We start from the raw sequence: 12,527 nt of genomic DNA on the forward strand, positions 1-12,527 counted from the left end.
GCTTATTTATGGTAGATCGTGCACTCACCACCAGGGCTAGCAAAGTGAAGTGAGTTGGGAATGCTGCAGTATCATGACCCCCAACTCCGCCAGGTCCTCCGGTCTTTCGGAGACAGGGTAGTGGGCGGGAGTCATCGTGTGCTGCCCGGTCGACCGTCAGTACCCCCCGAGGGTTGTTGGTTCGTAGTCCGAGTGTCAGGATTTTCAGTCCGGTCTTATGTGTTGTGGGGTGTTCGTGGTGCAGCAAGTCGAGTGTTCATGGTGCGGTGTGTGGGGTGTTCATAGTGCAGTGTGTAGGGTGTTCATGGTGTAGTGTGTAGGGTGTTCATGGTGCAGTGTGTAGGGTGTTCATGGTGCAGCGTGTAGGGTGTTCAGGGTGTAGTGTGTAGGGTGTTCATGGTGCAGTGTGCATGGTGTTCATGGTGCAGTGTGTAGGGTGTTCATGGTGCAGCGTGTAGGGGGTGTTCATGGTGCAGTGTGTAGGGTGTTCATGGTGCAGTGTGTAGGGTGTTCATGGTGTAGTGTGTAGGGTGTTCATGGTGTAGTGTGTAGGGTGTTCATGGTGCAGTGTGTAGGGTGTTCATGGTGCAGCGTGTAGGGTGTTCATGGTGTAGCGTGTAGGGTGTTCATGGTGCAGCGTGTAGGGTGTTTGTGGTGCAGTGTGTAGGGTGTTCATGGTGTAGTGTGTAGGGTGTTCATGGTGCAGCGTGTAGGGTGTTCGTGGTGTAGTGTGTAGGGTGTTCATGGTGTAGTGTGTAGGGTGTTCATGGTGTAGTGTGTAGGGTGTTCATTGTGCAGTGTGTAGGGTGTTCATGGTGCAGCGTGTAGGGTGTTCATTGTGCAGTGTGTAGGGTGTTCGTGGTGCAGCATGTAGGGTGTTCATGGTGCAGTGTGTTCATGGTGCAGGGTGTAGGGTGTTCATGGTGCAGTGTGTAGGGTGTTCATGGTGCAGTGTGTAGGGTGTTCGTGGTGTAGTGTGTAGGGTGTTCATGGTGCAGTGTGTTCATGGTGCAGCGTGTAGGGTGTTCATGGTGCAGTGTGTAGGGTGTTCATGGTGCAGTGTGTAGAGTGTTCATGGTACAGTGTGTAGGGTGTTCATGGTGCAGTGTGTAGGGTGTTCATGGAGCAGTGTGTAGGGTGTTCATGGTGCAGTGTGTAGGGTGTTCGTGGTGTAGCGTGTAGGGTGTTCATGGTGCAGTGTGTAGGGTGTTCATGGTGCAGCGTGTAGGGTATTCATGGTGCAGTGTGTAGGGTGTTCATGGTGCAGTGTGTAGGGTGTTCGTGATGCAGTGTGTAGGGTGTTCATGGTGCAGTGTGTAGGGTGTTCATGGTGCAGTGTGTAGGGTGTTCATGGTGCATGGTGTTCATGGTGCAGCGTGTAGGGTGTTCATGGTGCAGTGTGTAGGGTGTTCATGGTGTAGCGTGTAGGGTGTTCGTGATGCAGTGTGTAGGGTGTTCATGGTGCAGTGTGTAGGGTGTTCATGGTGCAGTGTGTAGGGTGTTCATGGTACAGTGTGTAGGATGTTCATGGTGCAGTGTGTAGGGTGTTCATGGTGCAGCGTGTAGGGTGTTCATGGTGCAGTGTGTAGGGTGTTCATGGTGCAGTGTGTAGGGTGTTCATGGTGCAGTGTGTAGGATGTTCATGGTGCAGTGTGTAGGGTGTTCATGGTACAGTGTGTAGGGTGTTCATGGTGCAGCGTGTAGGGTGTTCATGGTGCAGTGTATAGGGTGTTCATGGTGCAGTGTATAGGGTGTTCATGGTACAGTGTGTAGGGTGTTCATGGTGCAGTGTGTAGGGTGTTCATGGTGCAGTGTGTAGGGTGTTCATGGTGCAGTGTGTAGGGTGTTCATGGTACAGTGTGTAGGGTGTTCATGGTGCAGCGTGTAGGGTGTTCATGGTGCAGTGTATAGGGTGTTCATGGTGCTGTGTATAGGGTGTTCATGGTGCAGTGTGTAGGGTGTTCATGGTGCAGTGTGTAGGGTGTTCATGGTGCAGTGTGTAGGGTGTTCATGGTGCAGTGTGTAGGGCGTTCATGGTGCAGTGTGTAGGGTGTTCATGGTGCTGTGTATAGGGTGTTCATGGAACAGTGTGTAGAGTGTTCATGGTGCAGTGTATAGTGTGTTCATGGTACAGTGTGTAGGGTGTTCATGGTGCAGTGTGTAGGGTGTTCATGGTGTAGTGTGTAGGGTGTTCATGGTGCAGTGTGTAGGGTGTTCATGGTGCAGCGTGTAGGGTGTTCATGGTGCAGCGTGTAGGGTGTTCATGGTGCAGTGTGTAGGGTGTTCATGGTGCAGCATTTAGGGTGTTCATGGTGCAGTGTGTAGGGTGTTCATGGTGTAGTGTGTAGGGTGTTCATGGTGCAGTGTGTAGGATGTTCATGTTGCAGTGTGTAGGGTGTTCATGGTGCAGCGTGTAGGGTGTTCATGGTGCAGTGTGTAGGGTGTTCATGGTGCAGTGTGTAGGATGTTCATGGTGCAGTGTGTAGGGTGTTCATGGTGCAGCGTGTAGGGTGTTCATGGTGCAGTGTGTAGGATGTTCATGGTGCAGTGTGTAGGGTGTTCATGGTGTAGTGTGTAGGGTGTTCATGGTGCAGTGTGCAGTGTGTTCATGGTGCAGCGTGCAGTGTGTTCATGGTGCAGCGTGTAGGGTGTTCATGGTGCAGTGTGTAGGGTGTTCATGGTGCAGTGTGTAGGGTGTTCATGGTGCAGTGTGTAGAGTGTTCATGGTGCAGCGTGTAGGGTGTTCATGGTGCAGTGTGTAGGGTGTTCCTGGTGTGGTGTGTAGAGTGTTCATGGTGTAGTGTGTAGGGTGTTCATGGTGCAGCGTGGAGGGTGTTCATGGTGCAGTGTGTAGGGTGTTCATGGTGTATTGTGTTGAGTGTTCATGGTGTAGTGTGTAGGGTGTTCATGGTGCAGCGTGGAGGGTGTTCATGGTGTAGTGTGTAGGGTGTTCATGGTGCAGTGTGTAGGGTGTTCATTGTGCAGGGTGTTTGACCGGTGTTTTCATGGTACAGTGTGTAGGGTGTTCATGGTCCAGTGTGTAGGGTGTTCATGGTCCAGTGTGTAGGGTGTTCATGGTGCAGTGTGTAGGGTGTTCATGGTGCAGGGTGTAGGGTGTTCATGGTGCAGTGTGTAGGGTGTTCATTGTGCAGTGTGTAGGGTGTTCATGGTGCAGCGTGTGGGGTGATCATGTTACAGTGTGTAGGGTGTTCATGGTGCAGCGTGTAGGGTGTTCATGATGCAGTGTGTAGGGTGTTCATGGTGCAGTGTGTAGGGTGTTCATGGTGCAGCGTGTGGGGTGATCATGTTACAGTGTGTATGGTGTTCATGGTGCAGTGTGTAGGGTGTTCATGATGCAGTGTGTAGGGTGTTCATGGTGCAGTGTGTAGGGTGTTCATGATGCAGTGTGTAGGGTGTTCATGGTGCAGTGTGTAGGGTGTTCATGGTGCAGTGTGTAGGGTGTTCATGGTGCAGTGTGTAGGATGTTCATGGTGCAGTGTGTAGGGTGTTCATTGTGCAGTGTGTAGGGTGTTCATGGTGCAGTGTGTAGGGTGTTCATGGTGCAGCGTGTAGGGTGTTCATGATGCAGTGTTTAGGGTGTTCATGGTGCAGTGTGTAGGGTGTTCATGGTGCAGTGTGTAGGGTGTTCATGGTGCAGTGTGTAGGGTGTTCATGGCGCAAGCGTGTAGGGTGTTCATTGTGCAGGGTGTTTGACCGGAGTGTTCATTGTGCAGCATGTAGGGTGTTCATGACACAGCATGTAGGGTGTTCATGACACAGCATGTAGTGTGTTAATGGTGCAGCGTGCAGGTCGACTTTGTGTTCAAGTTGAGTACAAAACGAACATCTGATATTTGGAAGGTATAGCGTTTTTTTTAAATCAGGCTAAAGACTATTTTATCTTTTCTCTTACATATTCGGAACTGCGTGTACTTTTTACTATTTTGTGTATCTAAAATTTTAATGATATAATGTTTATGTTTACATTTGAAGCACTCTGACAATTAAATTGGTGAAGGGCGCTGTATTAAATCAAGTTTGATTTTGTTGATTGATCATAGGGTGCTGCTCGCTAACAGCACTTGCCCCAACATTCTGTTAGGCTATTTATGGGGGATGTTTGTCTTTGTGTTTGTGCTCATTGCAAAAGTGCTGTAAGTATTTGTTGTGACTTCAGGTCTCCAGGTTCCTGCATTGCTTGTCGTTTGACTCGTCTGCTGTGGCTCTTGGATCCTGTTCATATTCGCAGGAGTATGCGGCTTTGGCAGAAGGCAGGTAGTAATTGCTACGTACAAGCTCTGTGTCTGCGTATGTGTAGGTATATGTAAGGCTGTATGAGTATGTGAAGTGTATGGGTGTGTGTGCCTGAGCGGTGGTGTAACGGTTACCGCGCTGCACAATGAACCCGGTGACCCGAGTTCGATTCCCACTCACGGTCAATACCAAGTGACGATTATCTGAACCGGTACCCTAGGTCGACTCAGCCTCCAATGAGTACCTGGTGCGGTGGGTAAACATCGTCACTCGGGATATAAAGGCAGCCAGGAATGGTGCTGGCCACCTACCCCCTGGTGCGCCGTGCCAGCCTTCGTAGGTGCTCGCTAACAGCACTTGCCCAAACGGTCTGTTAAGGCTGCACTGGGAATCTTTGTATTTGCTGTGTACTGTGCTGTATGGTAATTATATCGTTTGGTTTGAGGGTTCTCCCATTTCCTCAACTACTCCTCCCCTCTTCTTGGTTCTTTCGGTAAAGTCACGTAGAAGGGAAATAATAAAATAATAAAAATACAACATAATAAAATAATTCTCACAACGTTTCGGCCACAACACAAGCAGCCGTCCTCAGGTGAAGAACAGGTCTGTCATTCAGACGCTGTCTTTCCGACAGCAGCCGTCCTCAGGTGAAGAACAGGTCTGTCATTCAGACGCTGTCTTTCCGACAGACCTGTTCTTCACCTGAGGACGGCTGCTTGCGTTGTGGCCGAAACGTTGTGAGAATTATTTTATGATGTTTTATTTTTATTATTTTATTATTTCCTTTTTACGTGTCTTTACCGAAAGAACCAAGAAGATGAATCCCTGCAGTCACGAAAGCTTTAGATCGAAATTTATACTCCTCCCCTATCACCCCTCCCAGCCAGCCTCTACCACCCCGACTTGTGTACTACCAGAAGTACATTGAACTCTTTCTCGTTCCGAGATGTCTGCAAGTTGCAGGGTGGGTCTCGTTCACCTCTAAATCATGGAACGTGCAAGTGGCGAGCATTAATTTTATTTAGAGAGGCATAGCACCGTTTTTTTTTTTAAATGACTTTGTACTCATTGCAGAGAACTGTAGTGACACGACCGCACTCTATGATAGCTGGCGGCAAATTGTGCCACACGCCCTCCACCGCGTGGCCTTTTGGGAGCCTCGGTGCCAATAAAGTAACTTCAGCTTTTCTTCCGGTTTTGTTTTGAAGCTTTACACGTACGTCATCGGAACGGGAAAGGGTTCATACACTTCAGCAACGTTTTCCACATTGTACATGCAACGTGGTCTAGTAAATTATATTATACATTACACATTCTCAGGAACGCAGTTCACAAATAATTCCATAACATTTCGAAAACATTTCAGGAAAACAATTTGATCAGCCAACGCGGTCCGGCTAAATGCGACTTCTGAGTAGTTGCGGTTGTGGCCGGCTGGGTGGTTCCTCCTGTACCACCTCTCCTCTTGACGCCCAGCACCATGCATGCAGTCTCCCCCGTGGCGTGCACGAGCGCACACTCGCGGCGTGCGCACTCGCGGGCCGTGACGCAGGGCTTCGACGCGCGCGCGCTCGTTCGCTGTGCGTGGGGACCAGGGCACGAGCGGCCGAGCGTGCTGCGGCGCGTGCGGAGGGATGGCGACCGCGGCCGGAGTCCCGGAGCGCGGCGAGGCCGACGGCCGAGGCCCGGACACCGAGGAGGCGATCTGGCAGCGGCGCCACAGCCTGCAGGCGGCGACCCAGGAGGCGGAGGCCGACGAGGTGGCCAGGGCTTTGCCAGCCGCCGCGTGTCCCTCCGCAGGTGCGCCGCCGCGGTTTCTCCCTTGTGCGTGTGTGTGCGTGTGTGTGCGTGTGTGTATGTGTGTGTGCGAGTGTGTGTGTGTGTGCGCGTGTGTGTGTGCGCGTGTGTGCGTGTGTGTGTGTGCGTGTGTGTGTGTATGTGTGTGCGTGTGTGTGTGTGCGTGTGTGTGTGTGCGTGTGTGTGTGCGTGTGTGTGCGTGTGTGTGTGTGTGTGCGTGTGTGTGCGTGTGCTTGTGTGTGTGTGTGCGTGTGTGTGTGTGTGCCGCTGACCGTCTGGTGCTCCTCTGGAGGGTTTTCTGCCACGTTTTCACAATAGATGGCAATGTTGCTTGCTGCTACTGCTGCTGCTGTGTAATTCTAATTAAGTAATTTATGGGGGTTTTGTATTACACAAATGGCACTGGCACGCAACGGCCTACTCATTTCCAATGGAGGATATTTAACCTCCACTGTGAATACGATGGCGCGTGGTATTTTTTTACGGTTAATAGACCCGCGGTGTTAACCAGGGTGGACACCAGTCTCGAACCACGAACCTCTGCTCCAGGAAGCCACTGAAGCGATGCACTTTAAAATCTATATCAAAAACGAATTTCTTTAAGGACTGCTTATTGTGTTTGTTGTCATTCCCCCGCACTTCCGATTAGCACAAGTGGCGATGTACAGTGCGAAAGAAATTCAACATACAAACATACATACAAGCGGCCCACCTGAGCCGTGTGACTGCCCCTGGTGTGGGAAGTTTACGAATCTACGTGATCCATAAATTCTTTCCTCCAAAAAACGGGATTCTAAGTATATTCTGCCGCATCCATCCATATATATAAAGGGATGAGTTGCTGATGGTTGCGTGAAGTGACCCACAATGCTCAGCTACCGCATAAGGCCATGGCATGAGAAGCAGGTCAGCCTCAAGCTCAGCGACCTTCACCATCGCTCAGATGACAAAACACCGCTGTGCACAGTGCTGGCCCAGTCAATTGTAGCTGTTTTCCTACATAGTTGCTCACTAAATCTATTGACCCGCCCAACCGTCTGTAAGACGAAAAGAGGTCAATCTTTGTCTCATGTCCTGAAGCCGTGAGACTGGCAGCATCCGTTCAACACAAACAAAGCACTTCCCTGGGCCAGTGTGTTTTTAAGGGTTTGACAAATCTACGTGATCCGCCAACCCTTGCATAACAGGCATACCCCACCACACCCAGTCGCTGTGGTTGTTATCTTTGTCAACGACGACGTATCTGGAGGAGATAACGCGAACAAACGCTCGTGCCTGCGTGACATTGTAGCTTCGCAGGGCAACATCGTCCCTGTTTATGTTTTTTCATATTTTTAGCACAGGATGTTCGCACTGAGTCATATGATATGTACGTGTCGGGGATGCATGGGCGTTGCAGTTGGAGGCACAGTGGGACGTGCGGCAGCACGCTAAACTCGCGGTGACCGTGACATTACGGTTGTGCTTGGGTTATGTTTATTCGTCATCATTACCATCTGAAAGTTCCATCGTTTCTGCGGGTAAGCGTGGCATCGCGAATCTTCGGCATCCTCAGATTATGGGAATCACGGATATAACTGGTTGGCAGAAAAGAATGACTTGAAACAGTTTTCCCAAGCCTGATCATTGATGATCATGTGTCCGATTGCTCTTGCCATGAGGAAAACGCCGAGTGGTCTAACGTAATAGTTTTCCTTAAGTGCAATTACATTTGAGGTGTCGAAGAGATATGTAGATGACACTTTCGTCATCTGGCCACATGGCCAGCCACCACTGAACCAATTTCCCAACCACATCAATTCTATACACCCATCCATCAAATTCACCATGGAAGTGGAAAATGATGGCAAGCTACCATTCCTGGATGTTTTGATCGAGAAGAGGCCTGATGGCTCGTTGGGATTTTCCATCTACAGGAAAGCCACCCACATGGATTCCTATCTAAAGCCTGACTCCCACCACCATCCGGCCCAGAAGAATTCCCTCATCAAAACACTACATCATAGGGCCCGCTGCATCTCCGACCAGCGCCACCTATCCAGCGAACTGGAGCACATACACCAAGCCCTCAAGATGAATGGATACTCAGACCGCACAATCCGCAAAGCTGTATCCACAACCATGGGGAGACAACCATCTGAGGACCCAATCAAAACCATCATGTTATCATACATAGCAGGTGCTACCAAAAACATTTCCAAAATCTTAAACAAACACAAGATCCAGGTCCGATTCAATACAGTACACAAAATCTGTGATTTGATCCCATCTGTGAAGGATGTCATTCCTGAAATGCAACACCCTGGTGTCTACAAACTAAGTTGTATCTGCGGCAGCAGTTACATTGGGGAAACGAAACGACATGTCTCGGACCGTGTTTGCGAACACCAGGCAGATTTGAAACACGACAGAACCAATATCCCTGACGCAGTGGGCTCGCGCGATATTGTTTTTTCCGAAACCAAAGTACTCTGCAAACCTTCGGGCTACCATAAAAGATTTGTCCATGAAGCCATCCAGATATATAAACACAGACAATTTCAACCGAGAAGATGCGTATAGGCTGAGCAATCACTGAAAGGACGTTATTAACCAAGCAAAGTCGTAACTTGCTGTGGTGCTTCCATTCTTCCCTGCCGTTTGGCTGTTATCTCCGACTCTCTGAGTTGCATTGCCCAGTTGGGTGCCTCTGCATTAACGGGCTGGGGTCTCACTAACATGGCTACCTCTGCTCCCATAGCCTCGATGTATCGATGGTTCTGGCTGTGTGTCTCACTGGCGCGACCACCGTTGCGGTGGTTCCCTTGCGTTGACGCGCTTGCCTCTGACAGCGCAGTTGGCAGCGCCGCAGCATGTGTTACACATAGACATGACATTAACTTGCCAATCTCCCTAATCTCTCTGCCTAATCTCTCCCATCAACATAGTGCTAATCTCCCATGAACACTGCTGCTGTACGCATATGTGGCGACGGTGCTGTTATGCGGCGAGGGTGCTGTTATGCGACGATGGAAGCTCATTTACTTTGACATGCTAATCTCTCTCCATAATCTCTCTCTCCCTAATCTCCCCCATTAACACAACTGATGTGCTTGCGTGCGGGGATGGGACTCCTTTCCAGCTCGGACCCCGCCTGCTTGCCCTTGGCCAACATATATAACCTCTTGTTGTTGTAGCAGCTCTCTCGCTGTGTTCTTCCTGGTTCAGCAGTTCTACTGCTGGATTATTTTTTCCGCCTGAAGACAATCACTTGTGTTGCGATCGAAACGTCGTGATATAATATATGTATTTTCTTTTTTTCTTTTCTACCTACGTGACTTTACCGAAATAACCAAAGCGTATGCTTAAATAAATGATTTTCCATGTTTAGTGTCTGGTTTTCGCTCGGCGCCAATAATCTCGTGCTGCTGAATGAACCTCGACATCTGCTGCCAGAGCTGGCATGTCGCCGACAGCTTCCCTTGCCCTCTCCCGCAGATGAGCCTCCCTCACGGGAGAGCAGCCACCCGCCCCTGTGCCAGCTGCCCTCCATCCGGCAGGACATGAGCCGCTACCAGCGTGTGGACGAGCCCCTGCCGGCCAGTAAGTCACGCACCCACAAAGACAACCCCCCCCCCCCCCACCGTTTAGCCTCAACAGACCGTTGGGGCAAGTGCTGTTCAAGAGCAGCACCTATGAAGGCCAGAATGGCACACGATGGGGTGGGTGGCCAGCAACACGCCCAGCCGCCTTTATCTCCCTAGTGGTGATGTGTTTATACATCACACCAGGCACTCAGGTGAGCCTGAGTCGATGTAGGGGAGGCCCAGGACCGGTTCAGATAATCGTCACTGGTGTTGGCCGTGAGCGGGAATCGAACTGGGGTAGCTGGGTTTGTAGTGCAGTGTGCTAACCGCGCTACACTACTTCTCCCCACGCACGCACACACATAATCACACACGCAGACCCCATTTAACAGGCTGTAGGGGAAAGTGCTGTTTGCGAGTAGCACCGATGAAGGCCGGCAATGGTGCACGATGGAGTGGGTGGCCAGCACGACACCAGGTCCTCATGAAAGGTTCGGGGAGACCCAGAACCAGTTCAGATATAGTTCACCAATGTTAGCGGTAATCAAACTCACGCAGTGCGCTAACCACTGCACTACCACTCCCCAAAGACATGCACACAACAACAGCGGTTGCCATTCACCACTAAGTGCCTCCGATTAGCACGGTTGGCTACGTACGGTGCGAAATAAGTTCAACATACAAACGGAAGTGACATGTAACCCCACTGTGTTTGTGGCAGGCTAGGTGCACTTTGAGGCTACGGATTGTTTTAGCTGCTTGTCTCCAATTAATGCAGCACATGATTAAATTATACCCAATTAGAGAAAGGCCGTTGTCCATCTCGGAGAAAAGGACAAAGGTCTGCAGGACTGGACCGAATGCGTAACCCCGACTCCGTGTGTCATCGTAGAAGGAAGTGGGCATGTTTATCACTCGGGAGATGTTTTGCCATATCGAGGAATACATTTATTATTTCTCAAGAGTAGGTAATTAATTGGGGCTCGGTGAATTGCGTTTAGGTCTTTTAATGAAGATGTTTATTATACGTAGGGCAAATAACACGGTGTTCAATGTGTGCTGGTAAATGGCTGAAATGTAATGAGCATATGCTAAATAATGAAATCCCGATCATTAACCACGTATTATATACCGGCTGGATAAGAGGCCAGTCACATCACAATGCCCACGTGATTTTAGTTTTAGATTCACGGTACAGTTAGCTTTGAGAACATTTACATCGTAATTTCTTGAGGCAACCCACTTCTGAGTAAAGTACAAAAAACAACAACACCCTTTGCTTGTGACTATGGTGGAGCGCCGAGATGCGAAGTCAGGAACGAGCCGAGATGTGGACGTGTGTGAAGAGGAGTGCGCTTTCACGCCAGCAGTTATCAAGCGGGAGGATACCACTGAGAAAGTTGCTGCTTAATCATTACCTCCCCCCCCCCTCTCCGTGTGCTCAATCACGATTCCGTTCTTTCTCGCTTCTGGCCCCGCTACACTGTAACAAGCTGCCACTGTGGGGTGCGCCACGGTGGTGAGAAGTTAACTACCTCGCCTGGTATTCAGGAGGTTGTGGGTTCGATCCCCAACCCTAACGCCTGCTGTATATTTGGAGTTGGCATGTTCTCCCTGTGGTGGCGTAGATTTTTCTCCGGGTCCTCTGGTTTTTCCCTCCATTTAGAAACATGCATTTAGAGTATTTAGCTGCTATACATTTCCACGTGAAAAGCCACTTCTTTGGGCAATTATCTGTGGCCAGGTTACTTCTGAGAAAGAGCTATATAGCTCAGTGGGCCTTACTTGGTAAACTAAAATATAGCTAATAATAGCTATGCATCTAACAATCACCCGCACTGTCCTTTTTTAGTTTTTTCCTTAAAGCTCACCTACTTTCCCTTGCTCACGCCAACTCCTCTTCCCCCTCCCTTGCCCATTAATAACTACGTCCCTCTTTTCCAAACTTTCCTACCCATCCATCACACTCGCTCGTCATTTACCGCTCACTGTCACTCTCATCATCGTTGATTTCACGCATCATCATATTCGTCTCATCACACTATTCTGCCGTACAAACAGCAGTTAATTCTTCGTTCAGCGTCTTGGCGAAGGCGCTGTATAAATTTAAGTAAGGTAAGATTGCTTGTGAATAGGTCCACAAAAAAGACATGCCATCGTTTGCTGGTCTGACAACCGATGGAACAAGTGGATTGGCCCCCAAGCAGCCTCCTCGTGGCCAAGGCGCATAGTGGATAGAATCAAGGCCGTAGCCATGGAGTCAACATTGGGGGGGACCAAATCTTACAGAGGGTCTGGGGGTCCCAATCCAGAAAAAAAAAATCTCCATTTGAAAATGAATTTCCTGCCATTTCCTGCCTAAAATATTTTAAAAATTCACTAACACAAACGATGGACTTTTTAGTTATTTTTTACAATAATGTCTAATAGTTTATTGTATTACATTGCTCTGTTTTTTCTTTTTTACCTTTTCATGTTTCATTGTATGTGATGGCAGAGATTAGGGATTAATAAAGTACAACAATAACCACAATCATATGAACAGAAATCTATTTTATAGCAATATATTGGGGGGGATATTTTGAGCATATTTCAATATTGGGGGGATGTATCCCCCCCAACATATATTATAATTACGGCTTTGGATAGAATCTCTACAGCTTCCATCGATTGCTTCCTATCCTTTGCCTGCTGTTTGCTGTACAGTCACATACTTCTGTTGCTTAGGTACCACCCGTCGTCTCTCTCGAGCAAAGGACGGTGCTAATTGTGGCCCGTGGTATAGAGGGGGGGGTGGCAGTTCTTTTAGTTTAATTAAAAGGTGAGAACCCATTTGAGACTGAGCCAATCGGGGGCAGACGTGGAGGTGTCTCATTTATTGAGAATTTATTTGCAGGCAATTTTTTTTAT

The 12,527-nt window shown here is 49.2% G+C and overlaps 1 protein-coding gene across 6 annotated transcripts in view; it reads left to right on the top strand.

Moving 5' to 3' along the window:
* Positions 1-12,527, top strand: part of LOC144944048 (E3 ubiquitin-protein ligase HECW2-like) — a 210,773-nt gene that overhangs the window by 146,261 nt on the left and 51,985 nt on the right. For all 6 annotated transcript variants that reach the window (XM_078872083.1, XM_078872109.1, XM_078872118.1 and 3 more), the window contains exons 11-12: positions 5,850-6,054; positions 9,529-9,633. In XM_078872083.1, the coding sequence (XP_078728209.1) occupies positions 5,850-6,054; positions 9,529-9,633 (310 nt within the window). The remainder of the gene's footprint in view (positions 1-5,849; positions 6,055-9,528; positions 9,634-12,527) is intronic.

Source organism: Lampetra fluviatilis, chromosome 2 (genome assembly GCF_964198595.1).
Source record: "Lampetra fluviatilis chromosome 2, kcLamFluv1.1, whole genome shotgun sequence".
Taxonomy (NCBI): Eukaryota; Metazoa; Chordata; class Hyperoartia; order Petromyzontiformes; family Petromyzontidae; genus Lampetra; species Lampetra fluviatilis.